Source organism: Acinonyx jubatus, chromosome E1 (genome assembly GCF_027475565.1).
Source record: "Acinonyx jubatus isolate Ajub_Pintada_27869175 chromosome E1, VMU_Ajub_asm_v1.0, whole genome shotgun sequence".
Classification (NCBI taxonomy): Eukaryota; Metazoa; Chordata; class Mammalia; order Carnivora; family Felidae; genus Acinonyx; species Acinonyx jubatus.
In genome coordinates, this window is record NC_069397.1 from 36,424,402 (window position 1) to 36,444,435 (window position 20,034).

The 20,034-nt window shown below is 52.6% G+C and overlaps 1 protein-coding gene and 1 long non-coding RNA gene across 5 annotated transcripts; one reads left to right on the forward strand and one right to left on the reverse strand.

Moving 5' to 3' along the window:
- Positions 1-5,933: 5,933 nt before the first annotated feature.
- LOC106980541 (uncharacterized) lies at positions 5,934-9,605 on the reverse strand. 2 transcript variants are annotated; one of them, XR_008294094.1, is made up of 5 exons: positions 8,890-9,605; positions 8,508-8,608; positions 7,400-7,488; positions 6,405-6,536; positions 5,934-6,152 (listed from the first exon to the last, which is right to left on the reverse strand). It is a non-coding gene; the product is annotated as an uncharacterized LOC106980541 (long non-coding RNA). The 2 variants fall into 2 exon arrangements; XR_001431101.3 differs by lacking the exons at positions 5,934-6,152; positions 6,405-6,536 and adding an exon at positions 6,582-7,296.
- A 40-nt stretch (positions 9,606-9,645) lies between these two features.
- On the forward strand, positions 9,646-19,528 carry COPZ2 (COPI coat complex subunit zeta 2). Of its 3 annotated transcripts, XM_027033964.2 has the most exons (10): positions 9,646-9,803; positions 10,576-10,650; positions 12,231-12,312; positions 12,856-12,947; positions 13,404-13,459; positions 14,176-14,253; positions 16,549-16,600; positions 17,213-17,251; positions 17,893-18,010; positions 19,188-19,528. In XM_027033964.2, the coding sequence occupies exons 1-9, from the start codon at positions 9,693-9,695 to the stop codon at positions 17,965-17,967; spliced, it is 660 nt and encodes a 219-aa protein (XP_026889765.1). In that variant the 5' UTR covers positions 9,646-9,692; the 3' UTR covers positions 17,968-18,010; positions 19,188-19,528. The 3 variants fall into 3 exon arrangements, with proteins under 3 accessions (XP_026889765.1, XP_026889766.1, XP_026889767.1); XM_027033965.2 differs by lacking the exon at positions 17,893-18,010; XM_027033966.2 differs by lacking the exons at positions 17,213-17,251; positions 17,893-18,010 and having other exon boundaries at positions 16,549-16,588.
- Positions 19,529-20,034: the final 506 nt, after the last annotated feature.

The window sequence follows — 20,034 nt, forward strand, 5'->3', positions numbered from 1 at the left end:
AGCGCGGAATTCCCCCCCAGAAGGTTCCCACGGTGACTTGCAAAAGTCCAGTGAGACCTGAGGGGGCCGAGGCGGGACACAGAGCAAGTGTTTCCCGCGGCGGCGACGCTCGAGCCACCATACTGAATGCTGGCAGCGGAAACCGCTATCGCTGCTTCCGCTCTGTGCGAACCTGGCACGGCGACCCGCGCCAGTCAGGGATGGTTGCGTCGCAGGTCCCAGGCAAGGGTCGCATCGCGGGAATGGCCCTGCGGGCGGGTTTCCACGACGTTGGTGGGACGTTGGCGGTGGGAGGGATGTGGCATAATTAGCTATTTTCGTCGTGATAGAAATACCCTGTAGAGCTCTTCTTCCCCGTCTTGTCTCCCGAGTCCATCCAACCACGGAGCTTAGTCTTGCCTGTCAGGAACTTTCCTCGCGTTCAGGTGCTGGCCTATCTCGCTTAGCCAACAACCTTGTGATTTTCAAACATTGCTTTCTCCCCCAGCATCACTTCGGGGAGCTTGTCAAACCTACAAACTCTGAAGCCTCACTCCAAAGATCCTGATTCACTTAGCCCTGGGGGGGGGGGGGGGGGCGGCGGGGAGGGCCTGATCACCTGCCCGCTTAGTAGCTACTTGGGTCATTTTAATGCAGTTAGTCCTAAGACCACCTTTAGGCAATCACTGAGTTGAAGTTCGTAGTATTTTGTTCTCAGCTGTGGGACAAAGAGGCATCAACTCAAATGCCTGAGCCCAGGACGCTCCTTGTAATCAAGTGGGCAAAGCATTGGTTCTTGTACAACTAAGGAGAAGGCCAACCACTGACTCTTTAGATAAAAACATGGAATCCTCAGATGTTTCTAGAGTTAGGAGGCTTGGTTTGGGTCGGTTCGCAGATTCTAAAGCACTTTTGACATTTCATTCAGAAATGTACACCAGCATCCGTTCATCCAGTCCTTAAAAAACTGCTGAGGTACTTCTGCATCTCGAAGATTCTGATTCAGAGACCACATCTTCTCATTCGTTTTACCATTTGTCTCCCAGCAAATGCTAGAATGTAGACTCCATGATGACTAGAATTCTGTGCATTAACTGTTGAGTCTCCAAAACCTGAGAGCAGTACCCGGGATGAAATAGACGATAAACTGAATAATTGAAGAACTGAAGCAGGCAGGCCTGTGATTAGAAGTTCCTGCTAAAAGGGGCGCCTGGGTGGCTCAGTCTGTCAAGCATCTGACATAAGCTCAGGCCATGATCTCATGGCTCATGAGTTCGAGCCCCACGTAGGGCTCTGTGCTGATGGCTTGGAGTCTGGAGCCTGCTTCCGGTTCCGTTCTCCCTCTCTCTGTCCCTCTCCTGCTCACCCTCTGTCTCTCTCTGTCTCTCTCTCTCTCAAAAATAAATGATCATTTAAAAAAAAAGTTCCTGCTAAAAGCAAAAATTAATACCGTGGAAGACGTGGTTTTGAAGGATATGGCACGTTGCCAAGGAAATGGGGGACTGTTAAGCCCCTGAATTCAGAAGACCATGAAGGTAAATACTGCTGTGGGATAAGAAAAGAGGAAAACCTGAGGTGTGCTTTGTTAACTCTAAATATATATACCAAGGGGGTTGAGAAGGGAATATTTAAAAACCATAGAACTGAAAGATACCAAAGCTAAAGTTACAGAGCTTAAATACAAGAGTATTTGGAGAAGATAGGAGAGTGTCATTTGTTTGATATGGCAAATACGGAACAATTTTAAAGCTTGACACAGTTAAACAAAACCAAAAAACAAAAACCTGGGCAATCCTTTCTCTAAGGGGAGTCAGGAAACCTTAGCACCAGCAAAACTGAGTGTTTTGGACAGGTCCATTTGTATTTTCCAAGTTCCTTTTGAGCTTCATAGCAGGGCACCAAGTGCCTGGGATAAGAAATGAAGTCCTGTAGTGGATATCAGACTGACTAACATGAGATCGAGTAAGTATTCACTGAAATGAAATGGCAGTTGTAGGTGGGAAGGCCACACTGGGGAGATAACACATGATATCGTCACATCACTTTGAAAGCCTGAATTCATTTGGTCACTTTGAGGGACTCAAGTTTGTGGAGATAGCACTCACCCATCATCTCCTCTCCTTTCCTTCCTGGGGTCCTGGAAGTCGACGGAGTAGCAAGCACGGAGAACCAGAGGGGCTCCTTGTTAATCCCTAGAGAAGGGATGGGAGAGGTGTGGAAAAGTCTTTTGTTTGTGCCCACTCTGTCCCCGTCATTTCCTTTTGCCTGCCAACTTCTAGTACTGCGCTTCGATGCGTATAATCATTCTTTGAACGTACAGTGGGAGGGAGGTGCATCAGGAACCGTATGATCGGGTTAAAGAATGACTGGATAAAGTTTCCTGCTCAGCAGTTACTCAAGGGTGGGAAGGAAGAACGAAAGACAAAGAACTGCTAGCCCATTGCAAGGGCTGAGGAGGATCTAGATGTAGAGACGGTCTCAATCAGCAGCAGGCAGTTAGGCCTGGCAGGGTGTGGGCGTCCTGGATATTTAATACCCCTTGCTTGGTAGCAAGAGAAGATCAGATCAAAACACTGCCTTCTACTCAGTCTGGAGTTCCAGATCAAGTCTGAGCAGGTGCAAACCTCCTTCCCAGAACCCACTGATTAACCCTGTGAAATCCAGGGCGTGTGTCCTTCAGCGAGGAAGCCACCGCCCTCCCTTCCCCTGGCATCCTCTCCCCCTCCTTTGCTTTGGACAGCTGTTAATAGGACAATTACCCAAGAAGCAAAAGAACAATCCCATGCTGATGTGTCATCAGTCCTGGTATATCCATTAAATCAGACTGAGAAGACCACTGGAAAAAGTGAGCACATGCATTCCCCTCCCTAAGGGAGAGGCTGAGAGCCATCAGAAAAACCAGGCCTTGCCCGTGTGACTCGAGACTGCTTGGGAGAGAAGGCAGTGGGAAGCCAGGAAGAGAGTTAGTTCTGATGCACAGGGATTTAATGTAATCGAAGAGCCCGCTAAGTATACCCTGAATTCTCTACTCATCTGGGTTATATCCCTGTTGACCCGGCTTCCTCCTTGGAAAAAGCTGTTGCCACCAGCAGGCACATCCATCCTCCAGTCATCCTGGGAGGAGGACACCTGCCAGGAAACGCTCAGAGAAGGGATTGCATTTCTTCTGGAATAGCAGGAATTGCTTTTTCCCCTAAAGGGAAATCCAGTCTTTCTGCTATTCTGGTTGCCCATTCTTTTTCCTTTTTTAAAAAATGTTTTGAAATGTTGCTAATCTATATAAACATTCCTCACTCTCCAACTTCCATCTAATCCAGGGGAGTGTAATAGATGAGTGCCTGAGATTTCCTTACAGCCCTTCCGAGAAATTCTAGGATTACATCCTGTCAATACTAAATGTTAGCATGTCTTGCAAAGAAATCAATTAGTTTTCCACCTAATCCAGACATCTGGCCTCCTTTCTTAACATGGTAAACATCATTAGCAAGCTTGTTACCATTAAACCCTCAAAAGAGGTAAAGCTCTTGGCAAGCCTGCCTCTTCCCTGTGCACCTCTACCTCGGCTGTCTTAGAAGATTGCTTCTCAACTCTGGCTGCACATTAGAATCATCTGGGGGGCTTGTAAAAAATATCAATGCCCAGGTCCCACCCCCAACCAATTAAGTCTGAATCTCCCAGAGCAGCCCTGGGCATCAGGATTTTGTAAAAGCTCCTCAGGTGATTCTTATGTGCAGCCAAAGTAGAGAATCGCTAGCTCGGAGCAAGAATCCAAATTGGGTAAAAAAAAGAACAGCAGTGGTAACGCACAAGCACAGACTCGAATCCCCACCTGATTTTAGGATGTTTTCTCTCCCAGTCCTAAAATGCCCTCCTCCTGGAATTCTCCAATGAAAACACCTCATTGTTCATTCACGTCTTGGTAACAATTTATGAACCTGAGTTCAGCCTTTCTGGGTGTCTCACCACATTGTCCCCCAACAATGTGGGGTAAATTTCGGGGAGGTGCTATTGTGAGGTGGGAAGAGTGGGTGTTTTGGACTCAGAGCTGGGTACAAAAATCTGGCTCTCCCACTCACTTGTTGGGCCCTCCTGAGCTAAATGGAGATAACAACATACAGATTCAAAGGTTTAAAAATCAGATCCTGTGGGGCGCCCGCTTGACTCAGTTGGTAGAGCAATGCAACGCCTGCTCTCAGGATCATGAGTTCAAGCCCATGTTGGGCATGGAGCCTACTTTTTTTTTAATGTTTATTTTTGAGACAGAGACAGAGCGTGAATGGGGAGGGGCAGAGAGAGAGGGAGACAAAATCTGGAGCAGGCTCCAGGCTCCGAGCTGTCAGCACAGAGCCCGATGTGGGGCTTGAACTCATGAATTGTGAGATCATGCCCTGAGCCAAAGTTGGATGCTTAACCAACTGAGCCACCCGGGTGCCCCGAGCGTGGAGCCTACTTAAAAAAAAAAAAAAAAAAAAAGTCAGATCCTGTGTATAAAGCCACCTATGGGGGCTCCTGGGTGACTCAGTTAAGAGTCTGACTTTGGCTCAGGTCATGATCTCACAGTTGGTGTGTTTGAGCCCTGCATCGGGCTCTCTACTGTCAGCACAGAACCAGCTTAAGAGCCTCTGTCCCTACCCCCCGCCACTCCCCCCTCCCCCCACCCCTCGCTCGTTCTCTCTCAAAAAAAGTTTTTTTTTTTTAATAAAGAACAAAGCCACCTGTGACTGGGTAACGCTGAGCATGAGGCTCCTTTCTTGCCCAACTCTCCACCCACTCTACAACCTTATTATCCCACAGAAGGCCAAACGCCTTGAAGAAACGTGAACTGTCCTTAGGATGGTCAACTGGAAATTCATCCTGCAGACAGAGCATGGAAGCTTTCATTTTCTCTCTGGAAGATGCCACAAGCTCACACATCCACACCTCGCATTCCACACACACCTCCCCCTCTTGACATTATAGCAAGAAAAAGAGAGAGAGAGAGAGAGAGGCTGTTACCCAAAGGAGCTGTTTCTTCTTGTCACACAAGAACAGATGCCCAAATCCTAGGACAGCACAGAAATGTGGCAGCAGGAGAGTGAGTCAGAGGAAACAAAATGGCCTCACTTCCAAGATATACTAAGGCCCGAGGGGAGCCCATTTGAATCCATTCTGACTCTAGCTGGTTAGAGCTGTGCCCAGCCCCTCACCGTCCATCCCCTTCCCCCCCCCCCCCCCATCTCCAAAGGCACCCACCCTTAAGGGAGCAAAGAGCAGGGAAACAGGAGGCTGCATTCTTTTTGAACACAGCTTTGGCTTCCTCATTCCAGGGAGGCTCTCCAGCTGCTTCCCATCCGCTACATTTGCAGGCTTCTTAGGTGCTGCCAGGCTTATGCTGTGAAGTCCTCTTGGGACAATGCTCTGTAGGACACTGACCTGCCACTGGGCTCACTGAGCTGGTATTTTTTACATAGAACTACGTTAAGGGGGCATCCTGGGGGCCCGGAGGACAGAAAGGAATCCTAAGGTCTCTGCTGAGAGACTTTAGAGAAAGAACCATCACCGGGGAGAATCTCCTCCCGGAAAAGTTCAACTTGAGGCCTCTGAACTCACTTTTTCACCACAGCACGTAAACATGTAAAGAGATCCTGGTGATTATAAGGATTAACAACAACCAAGGTGGAAGAGGCGGCAGTGAGGAGGATTTTGTGGTTCCTGAGTTTCCTTCCAGGGCCTTCTCTTTCATCCCAGCCCCTATGCCCCTCTCTAGTGCCTTCTAGTCGACTGTCCTGTAACCAGCTCTCCCACCTCCACCCCTACCCCCACCCCCATTCCCCTTGGAGCCACACAGGCTTCCTAAGTCCCCTGACTTCCTTGGCCTCCTTCCCTCCCCTCTTCTGCAAGCTGACCCTCTCCCACTGTGGGGACCATATGCCACACAGAGGCTAGGAAATGCCCCCTGGAGGCTTTTCAATGCTGTCCTTGTAAACATGAGCTAAAAATGAACTAGCTGCCAAAAACATTAAGGCATTGAAATAATCAAATCAGTATTTTTTTTTTTTTTATTACATACCGAGCCAACATGACCGTTGACATAACTTCTGATGATCTGGAATCCAAACAAATAAAAGACTGCGTCTTTTCCCCCATTGCACCAAATAGTGTTGATTCATGTTCACTATTATAACTCTGATAGCCTGCAAGGAAGATGCAGATGTGTCTTCTAAATCATCACAGAAAGAGGTTCGGCAGATGTTTTCCTCAGGTGCTTGCGTGGCTCGCTCTCTCACTTCTTTCAGTTCTTTGTTCAAATGTCACCTTCTTGAAGACTTTCTCAAATGACCCTAATGAAAGTGGCATTCTGCCCTCACTCCACACCCCTTCACATTCCTGATCCCCATTCCTGCTTTATTTTTCTTCCTAGCAGTCATCACCAACTCACGTAATACCTAATTTATTTGTGTCCTCTGTTTCCCACAGAAATGCGTGCACACACACAAAAACTCTTGAATATCAGCTCCACGAAAGCAAAGATTTTGTTTGCTTTGTCCACTATTGCATCCCAATGACTGGGAAAGTACCTGTACACAGTAAGCACTCAATAAACATTTTTACAGCACGTAAAATCTGGTTTCACTGATAAGCATGTTTTTATTATTATTTGCTTAAAATACGTAGTCGGTGGGGGGGGGGGGGGGGGGTTGCCTGGCTCCGTCGGTGGAGAGCCCAATTTCAGCTCAGGTAATGATCTTGCAGCCTGCGAGTTCTAGCCCCGAGTCAGGCTCTGTGCTGACAGCTCGGAGCATGGAGCCTGCTTCCATTCTGTGTCTGCCTCTTTCTCTGCCCCTCCCCTGCTTGAACTCTGTCTGTCTCTCTCTCTCTCAAAAATAAACATTAAAAAAAATACAAATAAAATAGGCAGTCTGTGACTATGTACTATCCTTCTCATCCTGAATTCATTTACTCATTGACTTAACAAATGCTTTAAAAAAAATTTTTTTTTAACTTTATAAAGACAGAGTAGGAGCAGGAGGAGAGGGGCAGAGGGAGAAAGAGAGAATCTCAAGCAGGCTCCAAGCAGAGTGCAGAGCCTGACAGAGGGCTTTATCCCATGACCCTAGGATCATGACAGGAGCTGAAATCAAGAGTCAGACCCGGGGCACCTGGGTGGCTCAGTCGGTTGGTCGACCGACTTCGGCTCAGGTCGTGATCTCGCGGTCCATGAGTTCGAGCCCCGCATCGGGCTCTGTGCTGACAGCTCAGAGCCTGGAGCCTGTTTCAGATTCTGTGTCTCCCTCTCTCTCTGACCTTTCCCCATTCATGCTCTGTCTCTCTCTGTCTCTAAAATGAATAAACATTAAAAAAAAAAATTAAAAAAAAAAAAAGAGTCAGACCCTCAACCAACCGAGCCACCCAGGCACCCCAACAAATGCTTATTAAGTACCTGTCACATGGGAGGCCCTGTCCAGGGCCCCAGGGATTCCACAGTGAACAAGACAGACACATTACCTCTGTTCTCCTAGGACTCACAGCCTGTTGGGGAGAAGGACCATACACATTTGTACGTAAGTAAATTCATAAAGACGATATTCAGAGATTGAGAAAGGTACAATGTAAGAAATCACTAGGGAGGCACCCCTGGCTGGCTCAAGTTGGTACAGCATCCAACTCTTGATCTCAGGGCCACGAGTTCGAGCCCCACGTTGGGCATGGAGCCTATTTAAAGAATAATAATAACTCGGGGCACCTGGGTGACTCAGTCAGTTAAGCAGCCAGCTCTTGTTTTCTGCCCAGGTCATGATCTCACAGGTTGGTGAGTCTGAGTCCTTTGTTGGGCTCCTCTCTGATAATGCAGAGCCTGCTTGGACTGACTCTCTCTCTCTCTCTCTCTCTCTCTGTTCCTCCCCCCCAAAAAAGAATAAATAAACTTAAAAAAGAAAAAAAGAAAGAAAAAGACGAATTTGGTTTGAAAATTTTAAAAAAATAGCGGCAACTGGGTGGCTCAGTCGGTTAAGCATCTGATTTCAGCTCAGGTCATGAGTGGTTTGTGAGTTCGAGCCCTGCATTGGGTGAGCTCAAGTCATGTTTAGGGTGAGCAGGAGCCTCACTTCAAGTGAGCAAAGCCCTGCTTTCAGTGAAAACAAGCCCCACTTTGGGTGATCCCAGAGTCTCTCTCTCTCTCTCTCTCTGCCCCTCACTCACTTGTGCCCTCTCGCTCTCTCAAAAAATAATAATAATAAGGGGTACCTGGGTGGCTCAGTTGGTTAAGTGTCTGACTCTAGATTTCAGCTCAGAGCATGATCTCACAGTTCATGAGTTCAAGCCCTGCATCAGGCTCTGTGTTGGCAGTGCAGAGCCTACTTGGGATTCTCTCTCTCTCTCTCTCTCTCTCTCTCTCTCTCTCCCCTTTCTTTCTTCCCCTCCCCAGCTCTCTCTTTCAAAGTAAATAAACTTACAATACATAAATAAAATCTTAAAAAAATAAAATAAAGAGTAATAATAAATTAAATAAATAGAGTGCTGAGACAGAGAATGTGACAGGAGAGACCTACCAAGTTCGATTCCATGGGTGAGGTTCCCTTTGGTGATGAAGGTGACACTTGAATAGTGAGAAGATCTTTCTCAGCAGAGGAAGAGTCCCCTTGACAGGCATCTGGATGAGTGAGTGCAGTACACAGGGTAAGAGGCCTTGAGAAGAAGGGACAACCAATGTTGAGCCTGAAACCTGGTTTCCGATCCCCAGTCAACTGAAGTCTTTATTAGCTGCACCATCCTGATAAGGTCACACAAAACCTGAATCTCCCCACCCCTTAAAATGTGGGTGACGGTACCTCCCTCACACGTGTGAGTTACATTTGGTGACGCCTGTAACAGTGTTTAAATGCAAAATACCTGCATGGTGTTGTTAGGGGTAAACGGGTAAGTACCACTCACTTTGTACCTCTGGAGTGTGAATTTCCCACTGGCCTTAAGTATTCTGAAGTGAACGTTTGAACTCCGGTATATTTACACCAAAGAAACCAAAGCATGGCAACGCCTGATGCCTGGTGAAGCACTCGTGCTGCGAGGCATCTGTCCTGCCACAAACTGTCCTGTGTCTTGAGAGATTCGGTGGAGGGGGGGAGGGGGGGAGGAAGGGACCTCGGCTCCCTTCCTGAGGAGTGGGAGAAAGTATTTTGCATAAAAGGGTCTCCCCAGAACTGTTCTTGTCTGCTTTCACTCCTAGAACCTTCCCCTGAGACCCGAAGGATGATTCGAGATACTTGTCCCCGAGATACTTATCTACCAGGGGTCAAGAGACAAAACTGGGCTTTGGCCCCAGGACAGCCTGCACACACCCGCGCAAACCCAACTCACGGGCCAGCGGGGAGGCAGGAGGGGAAAGCAGGGCTGGTCCCGGGGCAGCCTGAGGCTTCGGAGAGCTCTGGACTTGGCCGAACCCAGAGGAGCGAGGAGCGGAGGAGGAGAGAGGGCAGGAGTGGGGTGAAGGGAGCTGGGCTGCCGGGCGCAGCGCGGAGTGGGCGGGAAGGCAGAGCGGGGAGGGCAAGAGGCAGGAAAGGACCACCGGGAACAGGAAAAGACACGCACAGCGGGGCACAGGGGGAGGGCGCCAGGCCTGCGGGCCGCGGGGACCGCGCAGGCGGTGGCCTCCGGGGGGCGGCCCGGCGGGCGGAGGCGGGCCGGGCGGGCGGAGGCGGGGCGGCGGGCGGCGCTGTCAGCGCGAGGCGGCGAGCGGAATGCAGCGGCCGGAGGCCTGGCCACGTCCGCACCCGGGGGAGGGGGCCGCGGCGGCCCAGGCCGGGGGCCCGGCGCCGCCAGCCAGAGCCGGGGAGCCGGTGGGGCTGCGGGTACGGAGCGGGCGGGCGCCGGGGTCCCGGGCGGCGGGAGCTGGGCTGGGGGGGGGGGGGGTGGTCCGCCAACTCACGGCCCGCGCCCCCGCGCCCGGGAACTTGGGGCCCCCGCCCGGGGAGGGGTCCCGGGCCAGGGCAGGGGATAAAAAGTTCTACGGGCGCGGACCCGCGAGGAGGCCCGGCTTGAGCGCGCGTGGGGTGAAGTTCTGGATCAGTTCGGAGAGGTGATGGGCACGGCTTGGGCACGGCTTGGGGGTGGGGGTGGCCCGAGGTTCCGCCGGGAGGGGTGAGGAGTGGCGGGGCGGCCCGGGACTCCAGGTCCCACGGGCCGTCGGCTGACGTGCGTGCTTCTGGAGCCCCCCTCCCCGGGCCAGGGGGCTGGGGGCGCGCTGAGAGCGCGGGTCCAGCCTCGGCCCGGGGTTCGCTGGAAGGAGGAGGCTCGGCGCCGCTGTCCCCCCGGCCCAGGTTCTGTGATACACTCCGACTCGGGCTCTGGAGCAGTCAGTGCATGACAGAACTTGGGCCCGGACGGACCTTCTGCACCCAATGGGCACAGCGCCCACCCGGGGCCTGCAGTGGAACATCTGCCTGGGAGTGGAGCAGGCGCTGGAGTTGGCCCGTGTAGCACAGGGTTGGGCCAGAACCAGCTGTGGACCTTTGGGGTCGCTGGAGCCTGAGGATGGACCCCTGGGGCCAGCAGATGCCATAGAGCCAATGGCAGGGTGTCTGCCTTGAGTCAGGAGCCAACGGAGCTCTCCCCTGGTGTCAGTTGCAGGAACCTTCCCTCTACACCGTCAAGGCTGTTTTCATCCTAGATAATGACGGACACCGCCTTCTAGCCAAGGTAACCTCCCACCCTCACCAGAAGGCCCCTGAACACACGGTGCTCCAGGCCCCAAAACAGAAGTCCCCATCCCAGCTGACTCCCCTCTCAGGAGATCCCCACTGTGGGCTCTGTGATTCAGAGCAGCCGGGCTTAGACCCCCTCCAAAGATCATTCTGTGCATCCTCCTGCCTTGTCAGACTGCTGGCCCCTGAAGTCCCCTCTTTCCACTCACATTCCCTGAAATGTCTTCTTACCATTCTTTCCACTGGCCAGCTGGACCTTGGGCATGGAAGGGACCTCCTGAGGGGTCAGTGGAGTGTTGAGCTTGGAACCGAGGAGTCTTAGTCCGCAACTCTAAAGAGGCAACCTCCACTTTTCTCCTACAGTTTGGTAAACACTGAGGATTTAGTCGGAGAAGTCTGAGAACGTAGCTTAGAGATCTTAGAGACCAGACGATCCAACTTTTTCGTTTCATAAACGAAGACAATGTGGTCTAGAGAGCTAAATGAGTTGCCTGAGGTCACAAGTACCACTATCAGAACACAGATCTGAACTCAGGTATTCCGACCTGAAGCTCGGGAGGGTGATTTTCACTACACCAACCATCCGGTTGTCCAGTATCTGTCCTCCGTGGCCTGGGGGAACCGAACTAGGATAATCCAGAAAATTAATGTCTGTCGTCAACACAATCAGCTACAGCAGGGCTATGGCACCTAAACTAGCTACGAAATGCCTTCTAGGTTTGTTTGTTTGTTTCTTTGTTTGTTTGGGACTGAAACTTTTTGTCTTCCTGGTATTCAAATGAGCTTGCTCGCCACAGCAGTGGCCAGCAGGGAGGCGACTAAGATGCCTGCAGAGGGGACTACCAAGTGGCAAAATCCACATCCAGAACGCTGAAAGCTCAGCCGACCACACTGTGCTCCAGCAGATGATCAGACGTGGATCAGCAATGCCTAGGCTCTAGGGCCTCCTCCCAGCGGGACCCATCCCTGTTCAGATTAAGAAATTGAGTCAGAGAAACGGGCTCACCAAAGCCAAACACGAAAGCATTGATTTAGTTAGCTGGTGGGTGCTGGGAACGTTCCTTTAAATACTTAGCCTTCCCCTGTCTACAGTCAGACCCTGCTTGGCTCTGCCCCTTACAACTAGGAGATGTTGGGGGAGATCATCTGATTTCTTCATGCCTCAACTTCCCCATCAACAAAATGGGGATAATAAAGTAGCTGTCATGACGGTGATGGTTGTCACAAGGGCCCCCTGGCTCTGCCATCTTTCGTGCAGACTCCGCTTCCTGTAGAAACGGTGGGACCTAGTGGCCACCCCAGTCCTTAGCGCACAGCACATCTGCCAAATGGCCAAAAGCCGCCAGGAAATCAGGAGAGGGCTCCGAAAGGCAGGGCTTAAAATTCCTCTACTTCTTATGACGTTCTTTGCTTAAAATTTGTGTCTATGGGGAAACAGCGAGCATATGGCCTAAAGGGCAACAAACAGAGGAGATGGGGCTCTGGTTGGCCAGCACCTACATTCTCTGCCGCCCGTCCAGGGGGGATCCAGGCTCTGTGGAAACCTGTCACCCCTTCTCCTTCCCTTTCTCATAGTATTATGATGATACATTCCCCTCCTTGAAGGAGCAGATGGCCTTTGAGAAAAATGTCTTCAGCAAGACCAGCCGAACTGACAGTAAGTGTCTGCCTCTTCCTTGCTCAGAACTCTCAGATGCACTTCACCGTCCTCTCCATCTGGACACATCTGTCCCTACCAGCCATACGTACCCACAGGCCATCCCCTTTTTCTCAGAGGTTCTTTTTCCTCTCCTTCCCAGCTGTTATTCTCTCCCTTCCTGTAGGGAATCTTCACTCCCGATCCCACTCTACCCCCCACCCCACCCCCCAACACGACAAGACCTCTCTCTCGGCAGAAGAGGCCAGTGGTATTGTATGTCCCCACAAGGCATTGCACATAGTGGGGATGGGGGGCGGGGGGCGGGGGGCGGAAGTCAACCCTGCACTGGGTTTGTTGACTCCTCAGAATGAGGTGGTCTCTAGAAATAGAGTAGAGCCTGGAGGAAAGGACACACAGCAGCCCGGTGGTAGTGTCCCTTGCGCTAGTCTTGTCAAGGGTTCCTTGGAAAGAGGAGGCAAAAGGGGGAGACCGGCAGAGCTGGAGATCAGGAGGAGGGACCCGGCAGAGGTGGCCAGACCTGAAAGCCCCCTCCACTTCTAGGTGAGATTGCATTTTTCGGGGGCATGACCATCGTCTACAAGAGCAGCATTGACCTCTTCCTGTATGTGGTGGGCTCCTCCCACGAGAATGAGGTGAATTCAGGAGGTTGGGGTGATGGGGAGGGTCTGTCTACGGCTCGGGCTCCGGGGTAGAAGCTGGGTTCTGAAGGCTCCTCATTGGTACCCCTCCTTCTAGGCTCTGGGGGATGGGGAGCAGCCAGAAGTGGCTCCTTCTGGGATGGTTCACATCCACGGTGCCTCTTAGTGTCCTTGGGAACCAGAAATGAAGTCCTCTGCAGGGAGTCTTTGCTTATTCCTTAAAATATCACTGGGGAAGGGTACACTCAGTGTCCCACAGTGGGGCACTCCAGTGCTTCTCAGCCCATGCCAGGGAGGCACGCACGCCTGAGGTCCAGCTGCACTCAGTCTCCAGCCCTGTCCTCTCTGGGAAGGGACAGCTGCCCACACAGGTAGGCCCTGGATTCTCCGTTTGGCCTTCTCGACCTCAAGCTCTCGTGTTTTCCTTCTCCCGTCTCCACCCATCCTCAGCTGATGCTCATGTGTGTCCTCACCTGCCTGTTTGAGTCCCTGAACCACGTGTTAAGGTGAGTGAGGTCCTCTGCCCTCCAAGGCCTTCATCCCCCAGGCCTTGATAGATCACAGAGGCAGGGCCCTTCCTCTGCTTTCCTCCTGAAGTCCCCAAAAGACTAAGACTGGAGCCAGAGCATCCGCCTCGAGGCCCCTGCCCTTCCCGGGACCACTGTGGTATCACCTAGAGCAGAGCCACCGGAGGGTTTGGCCAGAAAATGAGGTCCAGAGAAGCTGGGTGATTTGCCTGAGGTTGCAATCTGTTTACATTAGAACAGAGACCCAAATTCCGTTTTGTTTTGTTTTGTTTTGTTTCCTTGAAGTCCAGGGTGGTTTCCACTGCCTCCCCATTCAGTTACCTGGTATCTATCCCAGTGAACATGGCTTGGGTAAATCAAACCAGGATAATCCAACCATAAATGTCCACAGTCGAGACAATCAAGTATAGTATGGCTGTGACATCTAACCTAGCCATGAAATGCATTAGGGGTCACTCGGGGGGTGTAATGTCAATGCCCCACGTGTGGGAGGTCGGGCAGAGGAGGGCCTAAGGAAGCAGACCTGTCCTCTGCTCAGGAATCCCTTGCCTAGGCGCTCCCTCACTTCCCTTGGTGTTCTCCTCCCCAGTGCTTGTCGGGGGGGGGGGGGGGGGGGATGGGTGGAAGGAGAGAGAGTCTGCCTCATCTAGGCAGAAACGCAGCTCCTCACAGCCAGGAGCTTTGTCTGCCTTCAGGAAGAATGTGGAGAAGCACTGGTTGCTGGAGAACATGGACGGAGCCTTCCTGGTGCTGGACGAGATTGTGGATGGCGGGTGAGGACCAGGGCCCGAGAGAAGAGGGGCTGCTCAGGGACACTCACAGCAGGAGGTGCCTTTGAGGGTCAACAGCACTAGATTGTACCAAGCACACTGTTGGCTCTCTGGCCAACTCTTCCCTCCCTGCCCCCCACCCCGGCATATTCCCAGTGCTCCCATCCCCCCACCCCACTCACGAGGATGGAGGTTGATTTCAATGTTAGCCAAAGTCAAGCAAACAAGAAAGTCATCTGATGCTGAACTCTGGCAGACTGTTGAAAGGCAGGGTTTGGGGAATGGTTTGATCTCCAGTGCCCAGAAAAAAAGGGGCAGCACAGGCCCCTGCCCCTCTCTGGAAGATCTCCATCCTGCTCCCTACTGCCTGCATACCTCCCGCTCTTAGAGCTCCATTCCAACCTCAGCCAGATGCGTGACCTGGGCCACTGCTCATTCTGCCTCAGCCTTCCTTTCCTCATCTTTCCGATGGGGATAGGGGACTGACTACCTTCCTCATAGGCAGTGGGGACTCAATGAGGCGAGGCAGGTGAAGTTCTGGGCTCTCGTTCAATAAACTGCTATGCTACCGCTATGCTAGGATGTTCGTGGGAAGCCGGGAGCTCTTGCGAGAAGGGTTGATTAGTGAATTTCCATGGGGTGGGGCATTGATATTGAGGGAGAAAAGGAAATTCTGGCTCTGGGGCAAAGGATAACAGAAACCAATCACCTTAAAGACATGCCTCTTTCATTAACATCCATTTTAGAGATGAGGAAACAGAGGTTCAGAAATTCAAGGGACCTTTCCAAGGTGCCATGACTAGGGAGCAGCAGGGCCAGGATCAAACACCATGTGCATGGTTCCAGAGACTATGCTCTTTCCACGACACTGTACCACCACACACACTCTGGGAGATGGGGTACGGCGGGACTCCTTTCTCCTTCCCTCCTCCTTCCCTCTCTGTCGACTGCCTGTTGAGGCGAGGCCTTGTGCTAATTGCCAGAACCCCAAAGTGAGTGGGATAAGACCCAGGCTTCGTGGGACCGGAAGTATATGCAGTTTGGCGGAACCTCTTTAAGGAGCACAGCCACACACACGCGCGCGCGCACACACACACACAAATGCACACACTATTACAAATATGAAATGAAGCGCAGGGCCTTGGAAGAGCCCTTGGAAGGGAGGATGTAAGCTTTATATGCCTCCAGGTCTCTGAGCCCCCCTGAGGAACTCAGTTTCCCTCCAAGGAAAATCAGGGAATGTCAGTTGAGACAGTGCCAGGACTGGAACCTTGGCTGGGATGTTTCTGTATTTTTTTTTTTAATGTTTATTTATTTTTGAGAGACGGAGCACGAGGTGGGGAGGGGCAGAGAGAGGGAAACACAGAATCCGAAGCAGACTCTAGGCTCCGAGCTGTCAGCACAGAGCCCGACATGGGGCTCAATCTCCCTAACGGCGAGATCATGACCTCAGCCAAAGTCGGACCCTTAACGGACTGAGCCACCCAGGCACCCCGGGATGTTTCTGTCTTATGGGTGAAAGGATCTCTGGTGAGGGGCTGCCAGGTGCCCCAGTGATAGGGCCTGGAAGAAGCTCTTTGAGAAGTATCTGTTCACTTCCCTGGGACTGGTATGAAAGAAAAACTCGGCGTCTGCATTGGAGGAGCCTCATTGAGTAAAGAGGGGCACTCGGTCAATCCCACTGCCTCTGTCCCACCCACAGCGACCAGCCCTCGCACCTGCACCCTGAAGCATCCTCACAACAGCTTCATAGTGCCCCCGCTGTGTCGTGAAAGACTGAGCAAAACTGAGCAAAGCCTTGAAACCTGGGTCTATCGAAACGGAAGGCAGATTCTTATTTTATCTTTTCCACTACTTTCGTGTACAGTATGACCCTGTGGCGTAGAATAAGAGTGAAACAAAATGGGATCCCCAGGGGCCTCCCTTCCTTCACCGCATCTGAATCCCTCCCTACACCCAGAATGCGAATAGAACTTTTCAGAGCTCAAAGGTTTTCCGTCTCTGCTTTTGACCCTCTGACCATTCTAGACCGGTCTGCCCTCACCCCGTTTCAAAGCTTTTGCCCAGTGACAACCAAGTGTGTGACCAGGTTTGATGTGGAGAGGAACCAAAGCTGAGGGCTGTCCATAGTAAGGGAGAGTTCTGGCTGAGGAATACCAGGGGGAGAGGACCCCCGGGAGGGGGGCTGCTGCAGGATGTAGTAAGGGGGGTGGGGGTCAGAGGGAGGAGGCTTAGCAGGGAGAAGAGGCAGAGGGGAGTGTCATGGCATTGATTTTCCTCCTGGTTTCTCTCTTGTAGTGTGATTCTGGAGAGCGACCCCCAGCAAGTGATCCAGAAGGTGAATTTTAGGGTAAGAATTTTCCTGCATGCCCCTCACTCCCATCTCCCCCAGGCTGCCCTTCCCACCCTCCCCACCCCCTATCCTCCTGGCGCAGGCGGGATGCTAGAAACCCAGACTCTTCCAGCAGAAGCAACTACTAGTTTTCGGGGTGGGGGGGCGGAGATGGCAGTTAGTACAAGCGATCTCCTCCTGCCCTCCCCCCTTTAGAATTCCCAAGTACCTCACCATCCTCCCCAGTGGCAAGTATGGACTGGGGAAAGAAAGAAAGTCACCAAAAGGCACCAGATGGCTGCCTTGGCCTTGAGTTTGGAGAGTGGAGGTACAGATAGACCCTCCCTGCCTAGTTTGGCTTCTCATGTCTGGATGAAACCTTTTCTCCCATCTTTATTCCCTTCATGCCCTTGCTCCCCATACACCCATTGACGGGCCCCGGGGTCCTGGCTTCCAAGTGTCAGGCCGTGGGGCTTCCCCTCACCGGTGATACAGGTGCAGTTCTGGCTCCCCTAACCACTGCACCACCCCACCACCTCCTCTGAAGCCCCCTTTCCCTTCCTTCACCTCCCTTTCTTTACCCAATGCCCTCTCCTGGTCTGACCACTCTCTGACACTGCTTCCCCGCAGGCAGATGACAGCAGCCTGACTGAACAGAGCGTGGCCCAGGTAGGCCCCCGTTGTCTGCCTTGGCCAGGAATGGAACAGAGGGAGCCTCCCAGGGGGACCCAGTGGGACTATCAAGGCTGAGAAGTTAGGGGTGCAGGAGGGAAGGGATGAGGCAGTGACAGGCCATCTCTCAGAGAGGGTCCCTGGAGGTTTCCAGAGTCTCCAAGATGGTACAGAGCTGGGCATTAATAAATGATGCATGCCTTACTAGCAACCCACCTCATCTGGCTTGGTGTAGTTGGCTGAAAAACCAGGGTCGTAAGCAACCACGCTGGAGATGGCTGGGTCACTTGTCCCCCAAAGCATTCTGGGGACTTATGGGCCCCCAAACCCAGAAGGGATAGCAAATAGGAGTTTTCCTACCACCTCACCCCTTGCTGTTCAGGGTTTCTGCTGGGGTTGTTAAGGGACCCTCAAATCTGTGACAGGATCTAACCACCTCCACTCGCCACTTGCCACCTTGCCCCTGAATGACCTGGTTGTGGAACAGCCCGTCCCGGCCAGTCTCCTGCATGGTACTATCTGGGATGCATGTGCGGCCGGGCGCCGGTTCCTGGATCTGTGGCCTGACTGGTTCCACAGCTGTGCAAACTTCCTGCTTGTCAGGCCGACTGCTTGACCTCCATTCTGTCTGCCCACAGGTCTCTCTGCCCAGACTAATCCTGCTTTTATGGAACTTCCTGCCCTCGTGCACTAACTACCTCCTGCTGCGATAGCTAAGGCAGAGATGGACCCAAGCCAGCCCGTGTGGAGCCCCAGGTGTGCTGCCCCCTTCCTTTACTGCCTTTGCTGCTCCAGCAAACTGCCATGCGGCTCCCTCCTCCCAGTTCCCGGTGCCTCCTCACACCTTACCGGGAAGAGGGAGCCACATGGCAGTTTCTCAGGCCAGAAAGAGGTTGGAGAGCAGTTGAGAACACAGGCGCTGGTGGGAGTCATCCCAGGATGTACGTTCCGCCCTACCCCCTGCAAGCTGGGTGACCCACAGCAAGTTACCCAACCTCTCGGGGGCTCCCACATAATCACAGGACGCTCCTCTTAGAGTTACTATGAGAATCAGAAAAGCAAATGCATGGAAAGCTCTTTAGCCTGGCTCCTCTATTTTTTTCTGAAAGGGGAAAGAATGAAGACCTGGCAAGTTAATGGAATTCTTGAGTAAAAAAACCAAGGGAGCTGTAGGTAGTGAATGCGAGATGAGGGGAAGGTTGAGTTTCTGACTGGGACTACGGGAGAACCCCAGGGCCGGGCTGTCTCCGAGAGAGGAGGGGGACTGTGCAGGAAGAAGGGACTTCAGTGGAGGGGAATGAGGCTTGATGGCTGGAGGGATGAACCGAAGGACATACCTGGGGTCCCCACCGTGTTGCCACTGTGTGTGCACAGTTGAATGCCTTTGTCAAAGCCCCGGACCCAGGCAGTTTTCCCCAGCAGGATGTGAGAATGACCGCATCTGAGTGCAGGTGTCCCGGGACAGCACTGGGCCAGCCCGCTTTGCCAGCTGTGCCACATCAGCAGCGGGTTGGGGTGGGGTGTTGAGGATACACTGCCAGCTGAGACCAGAGCTAGGGGTTTGCTGAGGTGTCTGGGCACAGGAAGTGCCTGGGCCTAGTCTCTGCCTAGACGTGGCACTGTGGGCGGGCGCTCACATGGCGTGCCGTGGGTAGACGGGGCCTGCAGCCACACCCAGGGCGGCAGAGGCACGATCGGTGGAGGGCCCGGCAGGCTCTGGCCTGGGCCGGGAGCTGGCTGCAGCCAGTTTGGACTGCTCTGTTGCTGGCCTAGCCCCACTTAAGCCTGGCGGAGATGAGCTGGTGCCACCTAGTGACGAAGGGTCACAGGGACACTTAGGAAAAGTGGGCTCGTAGACCTGGCCCTCACTGCAGTGTTAAGGCGCTTGATAGTCCCCCTCTCAATTCTTTCAACCTTATTCCCTATCCCCCAGGTTCTTCAATCTGCCAAGGAACAAATTAAGTGGTCATTACTGAAATGAAGGCTGTGCATTCAGGGCTCCCTGCCCCCAGGGCATTTCCCCAATCCTGGCAAAAGCTGAAAGACCTCCGGAGAGGAGAGACCCCTCTGTCCCCCTAGGCTCTCCCAGAACTGACTCCTGAGGTCTCTGGCCAGGGACTCTGAGATGCAAAGATTTGGCTTCAGAAGTGACTCACGCCTTCTCACTGCCCTGACCTGCCCCTTGGGCCATGAGAACCAGCTGAGCTGCCTTAACTCAGACCTTAGGCATCCTTGGCCCCAGAACCCTAATAAACCTGCTTTGTCTCCTGTCAATGGTCTCCTTCTCTCCTGGCCTGAGAAGTGTGTATAAGTTCTGATAAGGGCTCCTGCACTCCCTGTGGCTCATCTTCAGGATGCCCAGTGCCAGGGTGTCCCGGCAGTAACCCTGTGGTCGCGATCGGGAAGGGGGTGGGTCAAGGGAAAGGGGATGATTTATCTTCCTGAGGGGGTGTGACACTAACACCACGGAGCCCCGTGTGTGTGATGAGAAGAGCCAAACATGATTGTGTGGCACGGTAAAAAATAATGGGTTGGGGCACCTGGGTGGCTCAGTCTGTTGAGCGTCCGATTTCAGCTCAGGTCATGATCTCACAGTCTGTGAGTTCAAGCCCGCGTTGGGCTCTGTGCTGACAGCTCAGAGCCTGGAGCTTCGGATTCTGTGACTCCCTTTCTCTCTGCCCCTCCCCTGCTCATGCTCTGTCTCTGTCTCTCTCTCAAAAATTAACATTAAAAAAAATTTTTTTTAAGTGATAATGGGTGATATGGGGAAAACAATACAA